At 42.2% G+C, this 25,206-nt stretch overlaps 1 protein-coding gene across 27 annotated transcripts in view; it reads right to left on the bottom strand.

Annotated features, from left to right (window-relative positions):
- Positions 1 to 25,206, bottom strand: part of LRRTM4 (leucine rich repeat transmembrane neuronal 4) — a 726,983-nt gene that overhangs the window by 39,131 nt on the left and 662,646 nt on the right. For 23 of the 27 annotated variants that reach the window (XM_039527427.1, XM_039527426.1, XM_039527425.1 and 20 more), the window contains one exon: positions 15,388 to 15,447. The exons of 2 other annotated variants lie outside the window; for them this stretch is intronic. In XM_039527427.1, the coding sequence (XP_039383361.1) occupies positions 15,388 to 15,447 (60 nt within the window). Of the gene's footprint in view, positions 1 to 7,688; positions 7,731 to 15,387; positions 15,448 to 25,206 lie in introns of all 27 variants that reach the window. 2 more of the 27 variants (XM_039527449.1, XR_005595074.1) reach the window with 2 other exon arrangements.

The raw sequence follows: 25,206 nt of genomic DNA, 5'->3' as shown, positions 1-25,206 counted from the left end.
TTATGCAAGTGGAACAAAATGATTCTGAAGGCTTTTGGAAGCTTGATGTTAATATGCCCTGCACTTTTCAATATGATACATCTGGTGATACTTATAACTGAGAATAAGGAAGAATCAACTGTCTTTCTGACAGTGCTGGGCAGGGACTATGCGAGTACCTTCAGAAAGCCTCTCCTTGCTATAGAAAGACAAGGTGGGAGAGGTAATATCTTTTATTGGACTAGCTTCTGTGGGTGAGAGAAATAAGCTTACACAGAGCTCTTCTCTTTGCTATAGTAATGCCAGACAGACAGGTATATTGCAGGAATGAGAGATATGCATCTCTCCATAGTATATGTCAACCCAATGACACTGAGAATGTGCAACATTCTCAGTTAGATGAAACAATGAATAGTTAACACAGGAAGAAGGGGTATTCAATCTAATTCTGCCCTGTTACAAGAGCATGTGCATTACACATAGCACAATTATTTGTATTAAGTAGCACCTACAGGCATCAGGGATCCAGCATGCCAGGCACTGTGCAAACACAGAATGTGAGACACTGTACACAGAAAGAGCTTGCAATCTAATTAGACAAATGGTGGGAGCGGAGGGTGATTTACTCCAGGTCAGAGAGTAGGTGAAGGTCAGAGCTGGAAACAGAACTTAGATCTCCTGACCCCAGAGTTCTATCCACTAAGACTCTGCCTCTCCAAATATGTGGTGGGTTATCTTCTCCATTTTACAGATGTGGAACTCGTACACAGCGAGATTAAGTGACTTGCCCAATGTCACACAAGGTGCTTGTGGCAGAGCCATCATTTAAACCCAGATCTCCTGCTTCCCAGAGTCTGTATCACAAGTACACCCATATTCTCAAAATTGGCCTAACATATCTGGCTTACTCTGAACTGCGTAGTTACTTTCTTACACACATAGCACTACTATGTCAGCTCAGGCATCTGCTCTATCAACCACTATTGATTTTCTCAACTGTATGTAAGTGTAAGTCACTGATAGTTTTAGCCAGGGAAATGGGTTTTTATCAGTTAAGAGTAAAGAAGTCATTAGACAATGACTCAGAACAGAAAAATGGAACAAATCTTATGTCACCAAAAACACCCTCACACCGGCACCCTTGCTGGCAATCTCAGCAGAGCGCCCAGGGATCAGCTGGGCATGAAAAATGAGTGGTTGTATCACTCCTAAAAAATGTTCATTGCGTATCAGAGATGAGGCTCCCTGGGGGAGGCAATGTAGGGGAAAAACCTGCACTGCTAATGCTCATGCTGTACCTTTATGGTAGGTGAACAGAAGACGACAGACTACAAGGCTGTCAGTCGTGTCTATCATACTTTCCGTGAACACTAATATTGGACTAATAACATCTATAAAAATATATTAACAAAAGGATTAAATCAAACCACCAAATTCTAGGAACAGGATTCTACCATCTTTGCCCACAGTTAACAGTTAATGGTTCTATGGACTTCAGCTATGCTACTGGTCAGCATGGCTCACATTTTAAATGGTATTTAGGCATTGCTGTACTCAGTCTAAATTTCATTAGCAGTCAATGGGATTTAGAATTCTTCAGAATGCCTTCTGAAAATAAAATTCTGGCTCCTAAATGAGTTTGGCCTTGTGATGCTCAGTGCAGCAAAGCCTAAATACCTTTAAAAATTTGAGCCTAAGCATTTCAAGACAAGGCCTCATCATAAAATCCACTAGAGAAGTCACTATTGCTATTGATTTTACATGCAAAAAGGTATGCAAATATTACACTGATGGGTGGCAGTATAAAACCATAAAATAGGTAAGTAGATTTAGAAAGCTGATGTTAGCTCTTGGGTTGAGATCCCAGTGCCTGATGGGCAAAAATCCCTGGCCCTGGCAGATGCCATAGCATGGCAATCATGGAGCTTGTGCATGACAGCAGAGATGGTTTACCATCAGCTGAGGCTGATGATGAGGATGGATTTCTGCTATGGCATCTGTCTGGAGATTTTAAAAAAGGATTCTGATTTCATCTTCTAATGGAGCGCTGATCTTACAGAGAGAGAGGTCACACCGACCAAAATAATATGGAAAGCTGGCATGGTAGTAAACATTGCCTGGAGACTAGAAAACAAGTCAAAGTGAGAACAGTCAGAGGTCCAAGTTTCCATCTCATTCCTTTGTGCTTTCCTTCAAACCAATATAATTGCAGGGGCTATTGGTCAGCACTCGTTAACAATGGGAAAATAAATCAATCCAGGAGCTACTTTAATAAGATTCTCTAAGTACTTGAGCAGGTGGGAGGAGTGTAGGGAAAAAACTGGAGATTTTTTATATCTTTTTATGAAAATTCTTTATTGAAATTTTGAATCTTTTAAAAATCTCAAGCACTCTAAAAAGAAAACAGTAATTTGGGGACCAAAAAATTTCACAAAATTCTTTCAAAAACATTCATCCCAATTTCTGATTATCTCTGCTTGGTACTGATATGTGAACTATCATATATGAGGAACCTCTCAATTATTTATCCACATAATATCCCTTTGAGGATGGGGCAAGTATAATTATCCCCATTTTACAGATGATCAGCTGAGACACAGAGATTTAGGGCCAGATGTTCAAAGGTATTTGGTCACCTAGTGCAATTTTTCAAATATGCCGAAGCAGGTTAGGTGCCCAACTCCCATTTGATTTCATTAGGAATTAGACCAGGGGTAGGCAACCTATGACACGCATGCCAAAGGCGGCACGTGAACTGATTTTCAGTGGCACTCACACTGCCCGGGTCCTGGCCACCGGTCTGGGGGGCTCTGCATTTTAATTTAATTTTAAATGAAGCTTCTTAAACATTTCAAAAACCTTGTTTACTTTACATACAACAATAGTTTAGTTATATATTATAGACTTATAGAAAGAGACCTTCTAAAAATGTTAAAATATATTACTGGCACGCAAAACCTTAAATTTGAGTGAATAAATGAAGACGTGGCACACCACTTCTGAAAGGTTGCCGACCCCTGAATTAGACAAATCATTCAAGGCCAGATTTCCAAAGGTGTTACACACCTAAAAATGCAGATAGACACTGGTTGAGATTTTTCAAAAGTGCCCAAAATCTTTGAAAATCTGGCCCTGAATGACTTGTCTCAGACTCTAAGGTCACACAAGGAGTGAGCAACAGTTATTGAATCTCAATTTCAGAATGAAGTCACAGATCAATGCCGTGAACAAAGACAATCCTTCCTCCTTGCACCTGTGCTCTCCTAGATGCTTGCCAAAAGTATCTGCCACATGCGGTATCTGAAGAAGACAGCTTAGAGGCAGGCTGCTAAATACAACAAAGACTGCACTCAGTTTGTGGCTAGATTTGCCTTCTGAATCTTACAAGAGGAATTCCCAAGGAGAGGGGAAAAACCCACATCAGTAATCACGTTCATCCCAAGTGAAAACTGGGCATGTTGTTCAAGGGTTTGTCTTGGAAATATAACCATGAAACATGTTGACAGCAGCTAAATTCATCGTCCCATCTGGACAAGTGTACTACAGCATATGGGAGAAGGGCGAATTTACAATAAAAGTTTGCTGCAGGGTTGCATATGTAAAAAAAAAAAAAAAAAAAAAAGGACCTTTTCTTTAAAGAAACAATATATTGGACACAGCGAAACAGATAAACAGATACAATGGTTGTGAGTGTCGCTTTTTTTCCCCCTGATGACCGAGTTGAGGATTGGTCCTGGGTCACGTTAAGCTACAGCCCACGCTGGCAGTTAGCAACAGCTGTTGCAATGGGATAGCTCTGCAGTGGCTTATATGAAGTGAGTTTGGTGGTGTCTGTCCAGCTCCTTGCCAGACGTGTCCGTATAACCAAATCACTACTAGCTCCTCTCCCTTCTTATGTTGGCAGGCTAAGCAGGAAGATCTACAACCAAACGGACCCCAGAGTCGGAAGATTTATCATCATTCAGGCCCAGATTTTCAGCCACCAGCAGCACCTGTTCTCAGTGGAAGCTCAGCTGTTTTGAAAATCCGGTCACTTCATTCAGGTGCCTCAATGGGACAGGAGGTCTCTGGAAAATCCCAGTCCCAGCTATGGGTGCTGAGCTCTTTGGAAAACCTGGCCTTCTATCCACTCCTCTTAGCCCTTACTTAGCATGTGTCATTTTAAGGGACTATTCATTGTTGTGTAGGTTAGGTGGGGTCCAATAACTTTGTATTGATGCTGCTTGTTTTATCCTGGATAGATCAATACTAAAGGTGTCACTCTGGTACCTTTCATAAGCATTACATTAATGCAGGGATTGCAAGGGACCAAGGATGTCTGTGTGATATAACAACCACAATAATTACTATTAGACTCTATCTAATGTAGTTTTATGGTCCCCTTACCATAGTACCCAAGTATCTCACAATACTTATTGTGTTTATCCTCACAACACCCCTGTGAGGCAGGGCAGTGCTATTACCCGCACTGTACAGAAGGGGAACTGAGGCACAGAGGAGCTAAGTGACTTGCCCAAGGTCACACAGGAAGTCTATCGCAGCAGGAAATTGAATGCTGGTCTTTTACGTCCCAGGCTAGTGCCCTAATTAATCACTTGAGAAAGCCCTAACCAAGCCAGCTTTACAGTATGGAAGAGGAGCCTTACTCCTACAGACTGTTTCCTCAGATCCTTATGGGTATCTTCAAAATACTCTGGGGACAAGGCCTGAAAATAACAAAATACACAGCTTTCCTCAGTTAGCACTTACCTTTCTGAAAGTATGTTCACTTGTTTGGAGATATGCAGAGTTTCACAGGCCTCATCTCTAACCTGTGTTAAAAATATCACTCTTTGTATCTTTATAGTGAAACCAGGGCTAGGTCCTCAAGAGGGGTATCATGGCTTTGATTCCTATAGCATGGGATTCAGAGTCAGAACTCCATTCTCTGTTCTGCCACCGATTCACGTTGTGTCCTTGGGCAAGTCACTTAACTTTTCATGCCTCCTTTTGAGTACATGGGATGTGCTTCAACATTTGTTTAAGTTGCTCTGAGGTACTTGCAAAACATGTATAGTGGATATTTTGTAATAGCAACCCTGATATTAACAACTTCTGGTTAATAGCAACATTTTGCCAGGAACCAATCTCATCCCACTGGCTTTAATGTTTATGGGATTTGAATACTGGAAACAGGCATGCAGCTTATTGACAACTTATTCTTGTGTTGTGTCTGGCTGCAGTCACACAGATATGCTTGCATCTGGGAAGAGAGGCTGTGGCCAAGGCAGCAGTGGGGAAGGGGCTGTAACCTGGATGCTAGGACTTTCTGAAGGGAATGGGGGTGCTGGAAGCTTGGGGGCCAGCTTGGTACCTTTCTCCTCTGCAGCACATCCCAGAGCTTCCTTCCCTGCAGCCCTGCAAAACACCCTGCTGCTGCCCTACCTTCAGCCCCCCCTTCCATCTGGAGGCAGGTTTATGGGGCTGCAGGGAGAGGTACTGTGTATGTCCCAGCACTTCTTCCCCTGGCTGGTTGGCCCCTCAAATCTGCCTTCTGATTCTCGTCAGCCTTCGGATAATAGCAACTTTTTGCTGAGAACCAAGAGGTTGCTAATAAGCAGACTCCACTCTAATTTCTTTCATGCAAGTGTTATAATTAATCTTCCCCAAATGAGGTAAAAAATAATTGATATAATTCAGGGTAAAGCTTGAGTCTGCAGGAGACAGTTTGCTTGGGAGCCAGTCCAAGCTGTAAAAAGCAACAGAGTTCTGTGCCACCTTACAGACTAACAGATGTATTGGAGCATAAGCTTTCGTGGGTGAATACCCACTTCATCAGCCACAAAAGCTTATGCTCCAATACATCTGTTAGTCTATAAGGTGCCACAGGACTCTTTGTTGATTTTTACAGATCCAGACTAACATGGCTACCCCTCTGATACTTGAGTTCAAGCTGGTGGCACCAACCCCCAAAGGAAGTAACCTCGCCATCTTCTGCTCTGAGTGCAAAGCACACTTCTTTGACCTGCTTTCCCTAACAAACTCATAGCAGTGTGTACATTTAAACAAAGCAAAACTCTAACAAAGTAAAACAATACACCGCACACCCAATGCTCCCCCTGGGGAGACTATGAAAGAAAGAACCACCCATGACAGATGTTAGTCACACCACTACTGGAAGGCGCTCAGAGACCTCGGTGAAGAACGGATAGAGAACAGAATTCTATCAAAATCAGTACAAGATTTACCCCACCAGTCAGTTTTCTGACACAGTCCCTGATTCAGCAAACCACTAAGGCAAGTGCTTGACTTTGACCATGGGACTACACCTGTGCTTAAGTGCTTCACTGAATAGGGGCCATGGTTACTGAAAATCATCAATCAAGGGCAATCGCTATGTGATCAGACTAATGCACTGGTACTCATGAGATGGTAGAACTGCAATCAATGTCATTTCACGTGTTAGTCCCTTCTGACCCTGAATTTTTACCATCCTCCGCTGCAATCCCTCACCTGGTGGGAGAGTGGAAACTGTTTCTCATTCTTCACAGGCTAGACTGAGAATCCTGCTGAGAGAGTGATTGCATTTACAGGAGTCAGAGCTCTCATGTTCCAAACAGGCCAAACAATGATGTGCAAATTGAAAAGGGTAAACACACACACATACACACCCCTTATTGGGCAGCGACAAGAAATCATCCAATACTGTCCAGAATAACGATGCCAATTTGAAATTATATTTCAACAGATGGCTAGAATTACAGTTGAAAACATTGTGTGATCTATACCTGTGTTCCACTCCCAGAGGCTTTTAGAGAGCCAAGCTACATCAAACTGCAAATTTGAGCTGGAAGCTACCTTTACTGGCCTAGAGGGAAAAGAAAGGGTATTTGCAGAAATCAGTTCACAGTCCAACAGAAATACACAGCCAGGTGAACCATGGGAGACCTTGTTAATTGGACAGGAAGAAGAAAAACATGTATTCCCTTTTCAATGTGGTTTTTCTTCCTCTCTCAAGAATGCTCCTCTGATCCTATCTGAAGTCATAGCTTACTACCCAGAACATTATGGTTCTTCAGAGAGAACAAGAGTGCCAAACAGAAGTGCACCTCTAGCATACACGTGACCCACTGCATATTTGCTAGCTTCTAGCCAGCAAGAGCTAGGATTTTTGTGCCATTTCCTCTGTGGCAAGTTAGAAAGCTGGCCAAACTGCCTTTGACCCAGGAGTCAGTGGAAGCTGAGGGCAGCATTGACCCCAACATGCTAGACTACCCACCTGGTCAGCATCTTCTGATGGAGTCACCATCTAGTGCCCATATCAGAAAAGCAGAGGATGGTTTCACTCTGAATTTAATGGACACAGATCGTCCCAGAAAATTAAATCTTTAGTGCTATTTAAATCAACCAGATTTCTGCCACTGTTCTGAACAAGTTCACAATATGTCCTCCAGGCAACCCACATTTAAGATGGAAGCCTTTTAATAGTTCTTGTTGGAAAATAGGAAAATTTGGGGGAAAAAATAAGTGTCCCTTATTTTTGGTAAAAAAATAAAATAAAATAGGAGGCTCCATTTATTAATTCTTACAAGGACTGATCTATTGAAATCTTTCCATTGACTTAAAGGGGCTTTGGGTCAGGACCATGATCACTAATAAGTCTGTATCTTTCCACAATTCATTCAACAGAGGAGGCAGAAGGGAAAGAGGATTTTATGAGTTATGCTTAACATGCTTCAGGATGTTCTTTATTTTACCCTTCTATGTGGTTCCTATAAAATTAAACAAAAAAAGATCAATAAACTCTGATGCTTTTAAAAATAATAATAATAATAATAATTCTATACAGTTTAATAGTGAATGTTATCCCTGCTATGGAATTCTATCAGATGGCTTTAAAAAAGTCTACAGAAAGGATCTCATTTTCTATTAAATTGTATAGGTTTTTAAAGAAATTTCTATAGAATCCAATTGATTTCATCCTTATTAAAGATGGACACCTTTTCCATAAGGGAACAATTTTCAGAACAAAACCAGATTTTAGCCAAGTCATAGAAGAGAAACAATAATTGCCCATCACTGTCATCACCATTATGTATTACAGTAGCACCTGGAAGCCCCAACCGGAACTGGGGTCACACTGCATGAGGTGCTGTGCATACAAATCAGAGACAGACCCTGCCCCCATAGGGCTTACAATCTAAATAGACAAGACAGGCAAAAAGAAAGGAGAGCAGACTTGCCCATGGTCCACACTGGATCAATGGCTGAGCCAGGAATAGAACGTAGTCTCTCAGCTCAGAGTGGGTGTGCTATTGATCAGACCAAAGTCAATAAAAGGTCATCTTATATTCCATGGTGACTGGCACATTAGGAAGACCTAAGCCAGAGAGGGATCATATTAAGTGAAGGGGAAGGAAGGAAGGAGCAAAAATCCCCACAAAACTTTGATCTAGTGATATAAACTGTAATAGTGTCCTTGAGTTATAGACATCTGGCCATGAGCTCAGAGCGAGAGCAAGCAAGCAGCATGTGCGACAGGCACACTGAGTGGAAATCCAGTCAGAAGCAGAGGAAGACATGCTATTCCTTGGGGCTAAACACAGCCCAGTAGAAGCTAGAAGTCCCTGTCAAGCCCACTGAGGAATAACTCAAGCAGACTGTAAAACTGGAATACAGCCATAATAACCTGCTTATTCACTGAGATGTAGCCAAAGCGCAAGACAGGACACATAGGGAAAGGTCCAAAAGTTCAATGATTACCAGGGTCCTCTGTTAAAAACCATTTATGCTGATGCAGTATTTTGGCTGCAGGGCTCTTATTTTGATTCTCCTCCCCTTCGCCTTCCTTCAACTACATAGAATCATAGATGATTAGGGTTGGATGAGACCTCAGGAGGTCATCTAGACCAATCCCCTGCTCAAAGCAGGACCAACACAAACTAAATCTAAACATATGTTGGTCATTTTGTTTTTCAGCTTTCTACAGGATCTCCGATATGACCAGTTCCTAGACCGAGCTGCATTCAGAGAAAAGAAACTCTTTAATATTCTGTTGGTATTTTGTAGGGGGACAGACTGGCTTATCCAACCACTTAGACCTATGCAGATTTCACTGTGAGCACTGGGATTCCCTAGTCAGACTAAGAAAGCTTGCTCTGCAAGGAGTGCTGGCTGAGAGATCAATTATGTAAAGCAATTCAAGCAAAAAACTACCCGTTACTTGGTTATGGATAGCTTAGTTTATATTTTCAGCCACTCTCTCTCTCTCTCATAGCTATAACAAGAGGGCAGATGGTTCCTGAGTTACGTCTGCACTTGATTTTTAATATGCAAGTGGTCATTGCTTTGCTTTTCACAAATAAAACACATCCAATAGACCAGATTCTCAGATATGGTTAGTCACATTGTGCAGCAACCGATGCCATCACAGCTATTTGCAGAGTGAGGTAGTATTCAGCATTCAGTAATGTCCCAATATAATCAGCAGAAACATTAGCACCAGCTGTGTCCTGGCATTGAATCACAACTTCAGGAAGGCTCCACGTGTGTCTGTGTTTGGAGTGTGGGGGGGGGTTCCCTCTCCCCCAGAGCTAGACATTATAGTTGCCACTGGTTTTAATGCTACCGCTCAGAATATTTTGCAGCATACTGAAGTTCCTTTCACTTCAGTCAACCTGAGGTTTAATACAGGCATGGATTGTCAGTTGCAAAACCTGGAGCTGCAATGAGACTAACCCCAAAGCTTGGAGGCCTTTGGGTCTGACATTTTGTTTGAGTCTATCACCACTTAATTTGAAGACATCATCATGAAGCAGGAAGTTGTATTACACAAGACACTGTTACAGACAGAACCATTTCCCATCAGAAAATGTGCTTTCATTGAAACGGAAATGATTCACATGAACGTGTCCATTTCAACAACATTTTCAATGGAAAAAACATTGAAAAGTTTCAGAATCAAAATTTCTCATTGTTTCATTCTGACTTTCCTGTTTCAGTTTGTTCTGACTTTTATATAATATAAAATAATAAAATGAATATTTAATATGTATAAATTTTATTTAATATTTAATGTTTTGACATTATCAAAACCAAACGTTTCAGCTCGGTTATTTTAATGTTTCCATACTGAAGGTATTCAGAATTTCCTTTCTGCGAAGATTTGCAAGATTTTACTTTTCATATTGATTCAGGATGAAAACAAAATTTTGAAGTGGAATTCATTATGGGATGAAAATTCCATTTTTCAACCTGCTCAATTACCGACAGGTTCAAACAAGATTTTAAACGTGTGTTTGATTTTCTAAAGCACATAAGTGACTTAAGAACCCAAGTCTCATTGAAAATCTATAGGGCTTATGCTTCTATGTCACTGTGGGTGTGTCTACTATGCAAAGGAAAATCTGTGGCACCAAGTCTCAGCACCCAGGTCAGTTGACTAGGGCTTGGGTTGAGGGGCTAAAAATAGAGGTGTAGACATTCCAGCTTAAGTTCAAGATCCTTCCCACTCAATGGGTTTCAGAGCCCGGGCTCCAGCCCAAGCGGGAATGTCTATACTGCTGTTCTCAACCTTGCGAGCCCACGTCAATTGACCTGGACTCTGACACTTGGTGCCATGGGTTTTTCTTCACATGGTAGACGTACGCTAATGCACTTTGCAAAATCCTACCTATGGGTGTCTAATGAACCCAACTGCTGGGCACTGTCAGGCTCACCCATCACCAGTCCTGATAGCAATACATAGAGTTTTGATTAGTCCTGCTTTGAGCAGGGGGTTGGACTAGATGATCTACTGGGGTCCCTTCCAACCCTAATAATCTATAATCTATGAAATAAAAGGACCAGAGGAGATTAATGGAACAAGATGGCAAATCATGTAACAGAATCACAGAATTCAGAGATGAGATGCACCTATCTTCTGCTAGTGAAGTACTGCTCTCTAGAGTATATTAAAAACAAAGATGAAATGTATGTCAATTACTGCTGTCTGCAAATGAGAACTCTCTTATTTATCTGATCTCCTCCTGGGGTGTAATCCAACACTCACTGGAAAGAGTACCATTGACTTCAGTGAGCATTAAACTGATTCACTGGAATTTTTCAGTAGCTAAGAGTGGAACAAAACATTCCTACCAAGGATCTATCAAACCTTTGCAACCTTCCAGCTAATCAAAGTGCCAGAATTTAGATGTTGCACTAATGAGTATATGCTGGGAATAGTTTGCTGCTTTCCTCAGCACCTCTCTATAGACAATGTTTCTGGATTCAGGTTCTTCTTCTTCTTATCAAAGGAGGAGCTTGCCAAGGCAATTTGTGGCATTCATCAGCAGAGTGCCTCAGACCACCATCCACTCTGGTCAGTGATACATGACATTATCTGTCTTTGTCCCCAGCTGCGTGTGGGATCCTCTCGTCGGCCCCAGATGTGAACACTGGCGGCATGTTGACCCTGGCCCATTAGAAATTCATTCCAAAGGGCCCATGAAAGACATGGCATATCAAAGTCATGTACACGCATGGTCAGATCAGTTTTATAACCATTCTTCATGCCACATTGACATCACAGAGAAATCTGGGCAGGACACGTGGCTCCACAACGGTTGCCTTAACAACAAGCGTGTTCTTGGTTGAAGGGGTCTGTGTATAGTGGTAGGCTTGGGTTTGCCCTGATCTTCTCAACCATTCTGTCTGTAGCATCCTCATGATGAATGTGTGAAGGCGTGATATTGCTTAACATAGGAAGCCACAGTACTGCTGAGGGTTGAATCATTCCAGTTATGATGTGCATGGTTGAGTGTAGATGTGTGTGAGCCAATTTGATGTGAGATGAATGAAGCCAGACAGGAACACAGTATTCTGCTGCACAGTAACCCAGAGGGCTCAACCAGACGAGAAGAGAGTTTGAGCATTTGCTCCCTGTAACAGGGTGCTGGCTAGGAGAAACAAGCCAGGCCCCCATTAGCCCTGTTCCAGGGGAAGAAGGGTAGCAGTTGGGCTGGCTGAGGGGCCACACCCTAATTATCAGACTGGATCCACCTGCAGGCCTGGGTAGCCAGCCTGCCCTATAAAGCTGGCTAAGAGACAGGAAGCAGGGGGAGACAGGAAAGGGAGGAGTGTGGGCTCTAGATCCTAGCTGGCTGGGAAGTTAGCAGTCTCCCAGAGTGTTGGTCTCTGTAAATAAGTGGTGGTGGGAACGGACACAAACAATAAAAGGACACGGGTGCTGCACTTCAGTTGGTCTCTGACTGTGTTTGTGGAGGGGCTGGGAGAAAGCACCGCTACACTCCCCATGAAGTGCCAGCTAATTTCCTTAGGAGGTTGTTCTACAACCTCACCTTAGCTGCAATTTTCCTCAGGTGGTTACTCCAAGGGAAGGATTTGTGCTTCAAGCATGTTCATTGAGAAAGATATTCAGGTCTTGGGATGCTCTGGCAATGTAAAGATGGAACACCTTTGGGTTCGGGTTAGAACTGATGGAACCCAATAACATTTTCAGAGATGAGGCAGAGACCATTCAAGGAGAACAAAACTCAAGTACAATTAAAGGAAACAGCAGGCAACCTCAACTTATGGAAAACATTTCTAAATGAAACAGCGGCAGCCAAAGAGATACATGGCGTACAGTACAGCTAGAAGCACCGGACAATCTGTTAGCTAACTAATGTCATTCTGTTCACAGAAAGGCAAAATGACACTGAGAACACAAGCCTCATGCCCTGTGAGGCATGCGTGGGTGACTCCAGGGAGATACAAATCCATTCCACTCCCCAGCACTATTGGAGCTAAAGATGTAAAAAGGGAGACCATGGGGACAAGTTTACTCCTGCTGTTGCAGGTGGCTGCCACTCTCTGCTACACCAATTCAGTGCAATCAGCTCTGCACTCTCCTGTTGATAATGCTGCAGAATGCTGAAGCACTAGGGGTTTCCCCAATGGACTTCAGCTCTACAGATGGTTCCATTTGTCTCATCCCCTCAACATGTGCTACTGCTGCATCTAACTAAATATCAATTAAAAGGAAGAACTTGCAGCTCCTTTATGACTAAGTGAACAATCTTGCATTTGTCTGCTCTCTAATACTCTTCATCTCAACGTGCTTTTAACAAGCCTAGCAAAAAGAGATAATAGAAAATTGCACACAAGGGCCAAGATTTCCAAAAGGAGGTAGCGTGGCTCTGAATGTCCAACTTTCCTAAGCAGTGTCGTCTAGTAGGCAAAGCATTGGACTAGGACTCAGGAGACCTAGATTCTATTCCTAGTTCTGCCACAGGCCTGCTGGGTGACCTTGGGCAAATCACTTTCCCTCTCTGTGCCGCAGCTTCTGCATCCTAAAAAAGGGTAATCTTTTGTAACGCACTTTGAGCTCTAGTGATGAACAGTGCAATAGGAGACATAAGTATTATTATTATTTTGGGCCAGCTCGAAGAAAACACTACATCTGCCCAGACCCATTGTCCTTCCTCTCTTTTCTCTCTGTGCACATGCTTGATGAAGCTTCTTCAGTTTCAGATTTGCTGCTATTAGTAAATATCTTCTTAGAAAGCAGAGAGAAGCTTGCATGGGAGCGCCCCACCCCATAGAGCCTCAGTGAAACTGACCATATGGTCACTTGCAACGGTAGTAGGTACAATATTTGCAGATGGAAATATGATTTTTCAAGTTGACAGTAATGTCCCAGTGTTGCCAAAACCCAAGGTTAAGAAATAGGCCCTCTGAAATCATGACATTGGATTTAAAAAAAAATAATAATTAGAAGAATACATATTGGATTTTTTTTTTTAATTTGCTTTCTGGTTTTTGAACTGTGGGATACAGTTGGGTCATATTTTCAGATTTTCTCTGCAACCATAACATCTAGAAACTTTGTTTAAAAAATGAAAGCTAAGGTTCTCCCATAGTCATGTGATTACTTTTGTTCTTTTCTGACTTAGGGATTTAGTTCAGCACTCTCTGAAAGTCTCTTCCATATGTAAACCAATTAATAGTCTTTGAAGTATGGAAGAGGTACAACCTTCATAATGAGGAATCATTGTAAGAATCAGCTAGGGCCAGGGGCGGCTCTAGGAATTTGGCCGCCCCAAGCACACCGGTCCCGCGGCTCCAGGGGACCTCTTGCAGACGTGCTGCGGAGGGTCCGCTGGTCCCGCGGCTCCAGTGGACCTCCCGCAGGCATGACTGTGGAAGGTCCGCCGGAGCTGCCTGCCGCCCTGCCGGCAAAATGCCGCCCCAAGCGCGCGCTTGGCGCGCTGGGGTCTAGAGCCGGCCCTGGCTAGGGCCTTAAGAAAAATACTACTTATCACAAGAGTTGTCCCTTTAAAGTGGGCAGAATTTAACTACCCGGTTTTGTCAGGGCATATGTATTTTGCCAGAATTGCTACTTCTACCCTTGCAAAAAGGGACACAGGATATTTCATATTTTCAGAGATAAGATACCTCTGTTTTACATCCTGTCTGAATGATAGCAACTCCGGCAGCATCGTAGCCATTACCATTATACTCCAGCACTCATTCAGGATTGAATCAGGGAAAACAGTGTTGCCAATAAAATTCAGACACCACATACTTGCTGCAACCTGGGTTTTCTGCAATGTTCTCCCATAAACGAACTGATCCAGTCAAAACCTAGTTAACTTCTAAGAAACACAGCACTAGGAAGAATTTAAAATAAAGAAATAAAAACCATGGAAAAAACCCAACTATTAATAACACCGCTTAAACGAACACTCCCAAATGTGTGGTAAAAATCAACTAATTAGGTTCTTCTTTTTGCATTAATCACATTTAGACACTATTGTTCAATTTGTGTTTCTTATTAAAAATGCTACTCTAGCAGAGTTTTACAAGAATATGTTCTCACATTGTTTATTCCTCACTACAAGGGTTGCACCTCTTTCATATTGCAGAGGCTGTTAATTGGTTTACATACGGAGGACTCCTTCAGAGAGTGCTGGATTAAATATCTCACCCAGAAAAAATAAAAGTAATCATTACATATGAAAAAATGAGTTTGCTTTCACATTTCTATTCCCTTCTCTTCTGTTTTGAACTGCTATAAAAATAACTCAGGGATAGAAGGTGGGTGAGATAATACCTTTCATTGGACCAACTTGTGTTGGTGAAAGAGACACGCTTTCAAGGTAAGGGCTACCACAACATTGCAAACAACATAGAAACTATTTTTAGGGTGAAATTTACCCCAGTGCAGAGGGCCAACACAATACCTCTTAAGTGGGTGAGTATAAGCATAAGTAACTACTTATATGGCCCCCATTACCATAGTAACTAAGTTTTTTATTTAGGTGTCTAGAGATGCAGACAGACACCTAGTGAAATTTTCAAAAGCACGCAGGTTTCCCATTAGAATCCCCTTGCTTTTGAAAATCGCACTAGCTGTCTGTCTATCTGCATCTTTAGGTGCCTACATACCTTTAAAAATTGGGCCTTAAGTGCTTCACAATCTTTAATAGATTTCTCCTCACACCACCCCTGCAAGATAAAGAAGTGTTATCATCCCACAGACGTGCTATGTTTAGACAGAGCCTAAATGTCTTGCCCAGGATCACAGAGGGAGACTGTAGCAGAGAACTGAAACCCCAGTCCCTTGTGGTCTAGGCTAATGCCTTAACCACTGGGGCATCTTTCCTCTCCAAGTCATGCAACGACCAGTACCGGGTCTACACAGGGGTGAATTTCTCTCTTGATTTGTTATTCTAACTCCTCCACCCACAGGGATGACAGTTTAGTAATAGTGAGATCCATTTAGTAGACGATCCACCTGGGTTCCATTCAGTGACAGGTCTGCAAGAGTACAAAGGTTTGTTAATACTTTGAACCTGCTGCTATTACTGCCTTGCATAGATCTAGTAATAAAGGCATGGGGATCTGAGTAATCATGGGACAGCCACTGTCATTAGCAGTAAGTGATGTGGCAGGCACACAGCGCTGTAGGACAGAGATCTTCATTATACATGCTGAGAGGCCAGTGTTACATAAAGCTTTAATGGCCGTCTGTTAGGAGTCAGATCCAGGTTTGCATTCATGAATCCCTGATGCTGCACCAAATTAGATCCCTCCTGAAATCAGACCCTCTCTCTCCAGTTCCATTTATCACACTACATAGCCATTTTTTCAAAAGATTTGCTGTGAGTATTGACGAGACAGTTAAGATTGTAAATTCCTTGGGGCAGTAGCCATCTTTTTGGACAGCACCTAGGGCAATGAGATCCTAGTCCATGAGTAGGGCACTTAAATGTTATGGTAATACAAATAAATACAAGTAATATTATTATTATTAATAATAGTAGTAGCAGCAGCGGAAGTGTCAAGCAGCTTGGGGTTGGTGGGTGTCAGAACACCTTAGTAAGTCCTGCTTCTACCACCTGACTTGCTGTATGGTCTTGACAAAAGCACTTTACCTCTCTGTGCCTGAAACTCCCCAATTGGAGACTACTTATTGATCTCGTTTTCAATGCCATTGCCAAGTGCCTCCGCTGTGGTAAGGACAGCACAAAAAACTCTAGAGAGAAAGATCAGTAAAATAGGATAATAGGAACCCCGTCTGTTTCAAGCATTTGGAGTTTCTTAAATGCAAGGTGACTTTAGAGAATCTGTATCATACTTCCCGCTCTGAAGCCTCCCTGTGACCTTGGGCCCTTTCTCTTAGTTTCCCCATCCTTAAAGTGGAGATAGCACTTACCTACCAGCCTCATATGAGTCCTGTCAGGAGTACGGATTGATTAGTTAATGCTTATAAGGCACTTGGAAGATAGACAGTATAATCTAAGCGCTCAGTATCTTGTATCTGTCTAGACTATCTATGTCTTTCGCTAAGATTCCAAGCTCAGCAGCAATAGATTATGAATGACTGATATTCATGCAATGGTTGTATCTTTCTGGACAACAATGGCTTTTCAATGAACAATCTACCAACAACAACCACTTCCAGTATAATTAAGTAATTAATTACATTTTCTAATCTATTAAGTCTTGATTGCTTATCAAAGCATTCAGCTGGATCATTTTCCTCTTGTCATTTCCAATTAATTTTGAACATGATTTTTTTTAAACAAAGGAAAGAAGAAAAAAAAAGTCTTACAAACTTCAGAATCAGAGAAGGAATCAGTTTTTCTTTGGAGTGGCAAGTTTTTCCAGGCCCTGCTACCCCATCACTGATAGATGATATGGAAATAATTCTGCATAGATCCAGGAAGCCTGATTGCCAGAAAGTGCTGGAGGGTTTATATTTCGCTTTGGTGATGTGCTCAATATATTAGTTATTCTTTCCATGGTTTAGATAGCCACTGCTGCTATGCAGTTGCATTCGCCATGGTGCAAGATTAAGTCTACCAGCAGGGGGGTAGTTAGTGGGATCAGGAATTAAACTCATCTGACTTCAAATGTGGGAATCAATATAGACTGAAATGCAGCCTTTAAAACTGTTCATCACGCAGAATGAATTATTGTAAAAGAAGAGAACATTGGGCCAGATTCTCAGCTGATTTAAACTGGCACCACTCCATTGAAGTCTACGGGGTTATGCGGATTTACACCAGATGAGATTCAGGATTCTTTCCCTGGCCAATCAAGGCATAGCCCCAGGAGGCTTCTGAGGCACAATTACCTTCCAGTTTACCCTGTGTTCCAGGCAAAAGAGTTGTTTCTTGCTGGTCTACCCAATATCCTGTGGCTCAGTAGATAAGGAGTGATGGAGCCACGCCTCGTGCCTCTCTCTGTCTGTCTGTTCCAGGGAGTAAGCGAGAGAGTGGGCAAGATCTGGCTAGCCCAGGTCTGAGTGCGAGTTACTCTCCTATATGGCATGCGGCCCAGTCCAGCCCCATCTGATTAATTATGATGAATGAAGCTTCCATGAATAACAGCTTATACTTACATAGAGTCATGGATCCCAAAGCACTTCCTGCACAGACCCAGAATCATTTCAGATACTCCTCACACTCAGACACCTCTGGGATGAAGAGGGGGCTAGAAAAACAGCACATAACAATGGAGAGAAGGGGACAGCTCACCAAGGAGACTGGGGAAAAAAATCTATCCCTACAGAAACTGCTCTGGGATGTGCAGACAGGGTCTTGTTGGTATATTTGTGTCCAAAAGACCCAAATTAGTATATTGGACAGAGCTAAACTCAGTTTCTCTAACCTTAAATAAACAGGCTGAGTCATCTCTGCCAGGTTTCCTGAGAGACTAGGTGTTGCAAATCTGATGCATAGGTTGCTAAGCCATCTCCTACACACAGCTACACCTGTCATTCCTCTGACTGGCAGCCAGCTATTCTCTTGCTAACAATGACTAACCACTACATCCTGTAAGAATTATGGCTGTGATGTACTGAGATTAGTTTTCTGCTTGGGCTGCTTTTGCTTGTTCTCGCTCTCATCGATATAAAGTCATCCTGGTGTAAAATAAGATGCTAAAGATATGGGACCAAACTCATCCCTGGTGCAATGCCACTGGGCCAGAATCTAATCTGTAATTTACACATCTGTGCAAATCCAGATTTACAGCACCGACCTCACTGGAGGAACACCAGGAGATGGATTTTGCATGTCATTTCCCACCCCAGGTGGGGGACAGTTCGGAGTTGCAGGGCGGGGAGGTGGTTGTGTCCTTGCTATCAAAAACCTATTCTTCATGCAAGGAAGAGTTTCCTTTCAGCATTGTAGTTTTAATAATTTGTTCCGAAATTTCCTTTTAAAGCATTAGTGGAATTATACGTTATCAGTTTTTCTCTTGCTCCCCCCGCCTGCACAATCCCTTCGGGACATTGCAATCTCGCATCCTTATTTGTAAGTGAAAAGGTCTTTCCTGACAGAATACAATCTATTTGTGCAAATGAAGGGAAGGCAAGGAGGTTAAAGTTGCACTGGAGCCAAGAGAATAGAACTGGAAAATTTCCCAGTTTAACACAGATAAATCATACATAAAAGTACAGTCAAATGGAACAAACTGTGCAAAATTACCTATACTCACTTCTGAGGATAATGATTTGTAAAGATGTTTCAGAAAATAAATGTATCGCTAATTATGCTTTTATCAAATATGGTTCTTCAATCTAATGGGCAACGGGGAGTGGTCTATGACAGCTAATTTTCACTGAAATAATGAACTACATCCTATACTAAGGGATTTGTTTTCATGTCAGATTGGTAAAGGATTGAGTTTTTCAGTTCCTGCTTCCAGTCCTGGTTACTAGGAACCAAATCTTAATTCTAGAGTTTGAGATCCTCCAATCTATCACTACCTGTAAGTGCACCGTAGTCATCTGGGTCTACTGCAATGAGTGGAATAGACAGAGACCACTACTGATGTCATTATTCGATATGACTATCTATAGACTGTTTAAAGCAAATCTGGAAACAGAGCTGAGTAGTATTGGTTGAAACTTTTTCAATGAAAGTTTCCTGTCCAAAAAATAAAAATAAAAAAAATGCAGTTACGGTGAAATCTAAACTTTTTTTGCAGAAAAGTGTTTGATGGAAATTATCAAAGGGAAAAAGTCAAAATGTTTTGATAGTATCTTTTTGACTCACTTCATCTGGACTTTTATATATATATATATATATAGATATAGATATAGATATAGATATAGATATAGATATAGATATATAGATAGATAGATAGATATATATAGATAGATAGATAGATAGATAGAGAGAGACAGACAGACAGACAGACATATACATACACTATTCTGAATATATAACACATTAGATTTAATATAATATAGAAAGTCAAAATGATGAGAGTCAAAAGAATGCCACTAAAACAAAAAGTTTCAATGATCCCAAACAGAAATTTCCTGGAATTTTCATTTGACAAGAAATTTCAAAACTGCAGCTTTTTGGTCTGAATCTGACCTATCCCCACCCTCTCTTCCCCTCCCCTCCCAATATCAGAATTTCCCACGGAACAGAAATTCTGGTTCCCAACCAACTCTACCATTGGGGGATGCCCTAGGTTGAGTTATGGTTTGGGGCAGTGTAGACAATCAACCAGACCAACCTGTGTTGATTTGGCTTTGAACGAGACACTAAATAGGACTGCAGAAGAAAGAAACCTAAAGAGATTCAGGGTGAAACAGGTGAGCTTCCTCAAAGCTCTAATCCTAATTGCATGTCAAAAAGAATTGAAGAGCATTTGAGAGTGTTTTCATCCCCAACTCCAACAACTGGCCCAGCCTTCATCAAGGGCCTGAGTGTAGTCTCCGATGCATAATGAGCACCCACATAGTAAGTGGCAGCTAAGATGCTCTCTGGCTATCTTGAATACTCTTGCTCAACTCAGCCATGCATCTCTGAAAAAACATCAATCTCAAATTACAAACCAGCCCCAAACCTCATCTTCTTTTGTCTGCCACTCTTATTTATTTATTATGATTTTGGGCACGTGCCACCAACATTTCCCTTCCAAGTGCAATAAAAAAAAAGTCACTCAAGCTGAAAAGCTTAACAGCCACTTTGCCTTTATTGAATCTGTAGCTAATGCACAGAAGTGGCCAGGGCTCTGCTGCAAATGCAGTTTGGGGTGTGTGTGTGTTTTCTAGCCTGGGTATCTATTCATGTCTTAACAATTGAGTTTACATTGAACACTAGTCAGTTACTTAAAGGACAGATTTATACACAATGATAAAGGGAAGGGTTTGATCTTACTGTCATTAATTTGGGACAATGAAGGTCCATCCAGCAAGGAGTAAATTTGCATGGCTAATGTATCTGACTGTCCTTATTGTGCAATGCACAGACATGATCTTAAGAAAAGGAAAAAAAGGAAAGATGTATTTTGCGGGTATCATGGCTTTATCCTTTTATGTCATTTGTCCAAAATCAAAGTGAACAATCAGTATCATAGACTGGTTACAGTAAGAAATGGTATTAATTTTCTGCAGACCATAAACAGTATTCAGACCCCCGGGGCAGCTCAACTGGTACTTAATACACCACTAGAGTTCTAAACTATGTTTTCAATGTTAAGTTTTTTTCCATTTTAGTGGGCCTGATTCAGTTCCTACTGAGGTGTTTCCTATCTCCTTAATATATTATTATGCATTACTTGTGTTAGGGTAGGGCCTACAGATTCTCAACTAAGATTAAAACCCACTGTGCCAGGTGCCATGCAGACACATAGTAAGACTGCCCCTTCCTTGGAGAGTTTACAGCCTAAATATGAGACAAATGTAGGGTAAGAAAGGAAAGTTTACCATCCAAATTGTATAGATTTGGAGAGATTAAGTGACCAGTTCTAAGGTCACACAAGGAGTCTGCGGCAGAGCCAGGAATTGAACCCAGATCTCCTGAGCCCCCGTCCTGTGCCTTAACCATAAAATTATGGGAGCTGAATTGGGTCTGGAGTTAATTAGGATGAGCCAAACAAAGAAAACATTTTCAAAGGGGCAGATCTTTTAAGGGATGAAAACATCTGGCAAAGGCTAGACAGTAACAGGACACTATACCTCAGCTCACATCACCGATGATGCTAAAGAAAGTGACAAGAATATAAGATGACAGATACTGGAGCAAGACTGCCATTCAGTCAGGTCTGCAAGACTGCAAAGGCAGCAGTACAGCAAAAAATAAAACAAAACAAAAAAACGCATTGTGCTAGTAAACAGAAAAGCTCCCTACTCCCCCTGCCTAGCAAGAAAGATTATCCCATTTGGTAATATTTTAACTGCCCACCCTCTCCCATCCTTTCCAATAAAACAGATTTCCCCTTCAGAACCTCAAATCTTCCACATGAGAACAATATTTTCCCTGAAGTGGCAGTTATATCCATGGCTATTAAGAGACATATAGAGATTGGCCCCATGCCATTATAATGCTAAAAAAGGGAACATGGAACGTATAATTCTTGCAAATTGATTCTCCTAAGATGAGCAGTGGAGTCTTGATAATCACAGTGGAAATCTTCCATAAGAAAAATAATAATCAAATATACTTCTAAGAAAAGGCCTTCAACTTCACAGAGAAATTCATTTCTCTGTCAATATTCCAGTAAATAGGGTTTCTCATTATCTTTTCTCTTCTTGAAAGTCATACATTTACAAATAGATATATACATGTACTGCCGTTCACTATTGCTGAAACAATGCAATAGAAAGACAGTTAACCGCCTTTGAATACTAAATAAATGTTCTGCTTTATTGAGTGAGGTGAATACAAAGAGAAGATGCACTAAATCCTGCCCATAGTATCCCATCTCTATCAGAAGTTGTTGTGCCTGGCAAAAATTATATTCAACTCAACAAGTAAATTCTGTTCCAGTGACATTCATGCTAAATGCCTTGGGCAAGATTCTTCTCTCAGTTATGCCAGTGTAAATCTGGATCATGCATGTGGATCCAGAGTTTGAAACACTGACAGTGGTGTATCTGGTATTTGAGTATGCTTTTCTCATGCATTTGCTGTAATGCTGAAGAGAAAGCGTTATGAGCAAATTGTTCTGTATATCAAGAGCACTTATAGGCCGTTGCTCTGACAGGTGACAGCAATGGGGAGAGTGCTAGTGTAGCACTGGGGGGAGTGCCATTGTTCGGAGCACTCTGACATGAAAGTCACTCAAAACACAAAGCAGCATGCCTGGAATCCTGCCTACAGTAGTGCTCCCACTGGTGCATTGTGGGTATCTGCATGGTGGAAACAAAAGCGTGGACACAAGGAGTCAGCAGATATTTAGATGGGAAGCATGTGAAATGAGGTTGGACTGGATTTCACGGCTGCCTTCACTAGTGACCCGCTTGATTTTTAGTAATTGTGTTGATAAGGTTGCTCATGGGCATTTCCTAACTGTAAACTAAGTATTTTGTGTGTAAAATGGAAAAGACATTTTAGATCATCTAATTTATCCCTCTGCCAGGACAGGATTATCTCCAGCTGCCAAAGTTTTAAATGGCCCAGTCAAATTTTAAAATATCACAATGCAACGGGGCTTTCAGCAACACTATGGGGAGACTAATCCAAAGGCTAGCAGGTCTCACCATTAACATGTGGCCCCTGAGAGATGCAGTTTCAAGCACTGGAGTAGGACTCAGGAAGTCTGAATTCAGTTCTTTGTGTGTGACACTGAGGAAATCAGTGTGTCTGTTTCCCACCCTTTGTCTGTCTGGTCTACTTAAGACTGTACATTTTTCCTATGTGTATATACACAACAATTTAGCTCAGTTGGGGCTCTTAGGCATAAAAATAATACAAATAACAAATTCATCCCATTATTATTTGTACTGCTGTAGCACCTAGCAGCCCCAATCACAGACCAGGACACACTCCTACCCCCAAAATTATACGTGGACTATCCTAAATCATTCCATTTCTTATTTTGTGTTCACACAGTTATCATATCTCCCTTCAGTTAATCTATATCTTTCTAGTATTGAGATGGTCACTGAGAATTTCACTAAGTTTAGATGAAACATAACCTCTTTGAGAGGTCAGTCAAGTATGGAACTGTTCTATAGAATTTCCCATTTCTTCCAAAAAACTTTTGCTATGCACATCAAAGGCCATAAGATTTTTATGTCATATTTATTACAGTAGCTGGAAGGTGAGAAACACCGGAAGAATGGCATAGAAGTTCCTCTGTTCAATTCTATCCCTAAATAGACTCTAGAAATGCTAGAGAATAGCCCTTAGTGAAATGGTGATGTTCCTGCATTGCTAGGATCCCTTCCCTTTCCCTTCTACTGCTGTAATTCAGGACTAACTTTCCTCTAGTTAGTGGAGCTACACCAATGTATTTAATGGAAAATCAGGGCCTTCATCTTTCCTGCTTCACTATTCACATATTAGTCAGTATTATTATTATTTTTAAGGAACATTTGCAAACAGGTTATTCCAAGAGGAATTGAGATAAGCTTGAAAATTGCTTCAATTTCAGAGAATTATAGTGGGAATCAAGAGGAATCATTTTAATAGTAGAGAAGTCCCTCTGTTAGAGAATTAGACTCTCCCTTTGCAAGGGAATGGACTCATTTCACTAGGCCTTTTCCATCACTCACAACTAGGATCTTGATGTGCCATAGCAGTTTGTTTGTTTGTTTGTTTGTTACCAGAACTATACAGAACTTGCAGCCACCTTGGAAAGTATATGTACGGTAAACCCCGAAAAATGTGATAGTTGCACAAGTCAGTTCTGCTGCTGTAAGTGGTTGTAAAATAGAGTGACATTCCAGGAAAGCCAGCCTTGCAAAAGCTATGAAAAAATTCCATCAGATTGCTTGTATCCAATTTTGGAGTAAGCGATGACTAGGGTTGCCAAGTATCTCATTTTCGACTGGAATGCCCGGCTGAAAAGGAACCCTGGCAGCTCCAGTCAGCACTGCCAACCGGGCGATTAAAAGTCCGGTCGACAGTGGTGCGGGGCTAAGGCAGGCTAGTCCCTACCTGTCCTGGCTCCGTGCAGTGCCCCAGAAGCAGCCAGCAGGTCCGGCTCCTAGACGGGGAGGCTAGGCGGCTCAGCGCACTGCCCCTGCCCCGAGCACCAGCTCCGCACTCCCATTGGCTGGGAACCATGGACAATGGGAGCTGCAGGGGTGGTGCCGTGGGCAAGAGAAGCTCGTGGTGCCTCCTGCCCCACCCCAGGAGCTGGACCTGCTGGCCACTTCCAGGGCGCAATGCAGCACGGAGCCAGGACAGGCAGGGAACCTGCCTTAGCTCCACTGCGCTGCTGACTGGGAGCTGCATGAGGTAAGTCCATGCCTCAACCCCGAACCCTGAACCCCTCCAAACTCAGAGCCTTCTCCTGCATCTCAAACCCCTCATCTCTGGCCCCACCCCAGAGCCTGCAGCCCCAGCCAGAGCCCTCACACAGCCCTTCACCAGCCTAGAGCCCCATTCCACACCCTGAAACCCTCATTTCTGGCCCGAGCCAGAGCCCACACACCCAGTTAGAGCCCTCATCCCTGTCTGCACCCCAGTCCACTGCCCCAGCCCAGTGAAAGTGAGTGAGGGTGTGGAAGAGTGAGCAGGGGTGGGTCCATGGGGGCAGGGCAGAGAAAGGGGGTGTGGACGCAGGGAAGAGGTTTGGCTAGGGTATTTGGTTTTGTGCAATTAGAAAGTTGGCAATGCTACCAATGGCCCATTACACTGATCCTCAACTTTATCCTACTCCTCGACAGATATTACCTGCACTGCATTAGAAGCTGAAACCTCAATACTTTGCTTACGATGACTTATTGTAGTGTTAGTTACACAGTGGGGTTTGCATGCACAGCCCAGTTCCTAATGAACAGGTGAG

The sequence above is a fragment of the Mauremys reevesii genome, linkage group 2, assembly GCF_016161935.1.
Source record: "Mauremys reevesii isolate NIE-2019 linkage group 2, ASM1616193v1, whole genome shotgun sequence".
NCBI classification, from domain to species: Eukaryota; Metazoa; Chordata; order Testudines; family Geoemydidae; genus Mauremys; species Mauremys reevesii.
This window is presented reverse-complemented; position numbering and strand designations above follow the sequence as displayed.